The sequence below is a fragment of the Condylura cristata genome, unplaced genomic scaffold, assembly GCF_000260355.1.
Source record: "Condylura cristata isolate star-nosed mole 26May11 unplaced genomic scaffold, ConCri1.0 scaffold00006, whole genome shotgun sequence".
Lineage (NCBI taxonomy): Eukaryota > Metazoa > Chordata > Mammalia > Eulipotyphla > Talpidae > Condylura > Condylura cristata.
The window spans coordinates 474,278-475,466 of NW_004567107.1; the positions used below are offsets into that span (position 1 = coordinate 474,278).

At 74.2% G+C, this 1,189-nt stretch overlaps 1 protein-coding gene across 1 annotated transcript in view; it reads left to right on the forward strand.

The window, feature by feature from the left end:
* Positions 1 to 1,189, forward strand: part of LCN9 (lipocalin 9) — a 33,657-nt gene that overhangs the window by 2,558 nt on the left and 29,910 nt on the right. Inside the window, exons 2-6 of the mRNA XM_012721168.1 lie at positions 4 to 187; positions 301 to 374; positions 469 to 583; positions 806 to 862; positions 949 to 985. Of these exons, the coding sequence (XP_012576622.1) occupies positions 4 to 187; positions 301 to 374; positions 469 to 583; positions 806 to 862; positions 949 to 985 (467 nt within the window). The remainder of the gene's footprint in view (positions 1 to 3; positions 188 to 300; positions 375 to 468; positions 584 to 805; positions 863 to 948; positions 986 to 1,189) is intronic.

The following is a 1,189-nucleotide window of genomic DNA, read 5'->3' on the forward strand; positions in this document are numbered from 1 at the left end:
CAGCTGGGGCGGCGGGGAGGCGCGAGCCCAGGGCGCCCCGACCGGCACAGGTGTCGGGGGTCTGGTACTCGGTCTCCATGGCCTCCGACGACGTGGCGAGGATCGGCAGGGACGGGGACCTGCGGCTCTACATCCGGGACATCCAGAACCTGGACACCGGGGGCCTGAAGTTCCGCTTCTTCTTCCCGTGAGCGCCGGCAGGGGCGCGGGCGGGGGAGCGCGGAGCCGGCGCCAGCTCAGCCGTGGGGGGCAGAGGCCCCTGGGTGCGGGCCCCGCCCACCACGCCTCGCCCCTGCGCAGGGTGCGGGGGGACTGCGAGGAAGTGGACATCGTCTGCGAGAAAACGGACAAGAACGGGGAGTACACGCTGGCCTGTGAGCGCGGCCTGGGCGCTGGGCGGGGAGGGCGCCCCTGTGGGCAGCCCCCAGGCCACGCAGGTGTGCGGCTCTGAGCCAGGTGTCCTCACAGACGCGGGGAGGAACAGGGTGCTGGTGGCGGAGACCGACTACCACCTGTACGTCACCTTCTACCTGCAGAACACCCGGAACGGCACGGTCACACAAGTGCTGGCCCTCTACGGTACGCGCGGCGGCCAGTGGGGTCGCAGAGGCCCCGGGCTCGCCGGGCAGGACCCCAGAGGGCCCCCACTCTCCACCACATCCTGAGGGGATGGGACGCGGTCCGGGCTGCCAGGCGGGCCTGAGCCCCCGGGCCCCTGCGCCGGGCCCTGCCGCCCCGATACCCGCTCTGCCGCAGGGCGGATCCCGGAGCTGAGCCCCCGCTTCCTGGCCCGGTTTGAGGCCGTCTGCCGCCGGCACGGGCTCGGGCGCCAGAACATCGTCACCTTCAGCGGGGCACGTAGGTCCCGCGTCCACGCTGGCGGCCCGGGCGCGCCCCCAGGGCTGTGGGGGCTGGGCAGGCCTCAGCTGACCGCCGCTCTGTCCGCAGTCACCTGTGCCAGGAGGTAGACGCCAGCCGGCCGCAGGTGCGTGGGGCCTTGCGAGGGGGGGGGAGGGTCATGCCAGACGCCAGCCCGCCAGGACCACGCCCGGTCTCGGCTGCCCAGGGTATGGGAGCCGGACACTGGGGGCCTGAGCAGCCCACGACACCAGCCCGGGGCGGCTCCCTGAGGCCACTGTGGAGCTGGCCCGAGGGCGCCTCGCGCAGTCCCGGCACCCGCGGTGTCAGG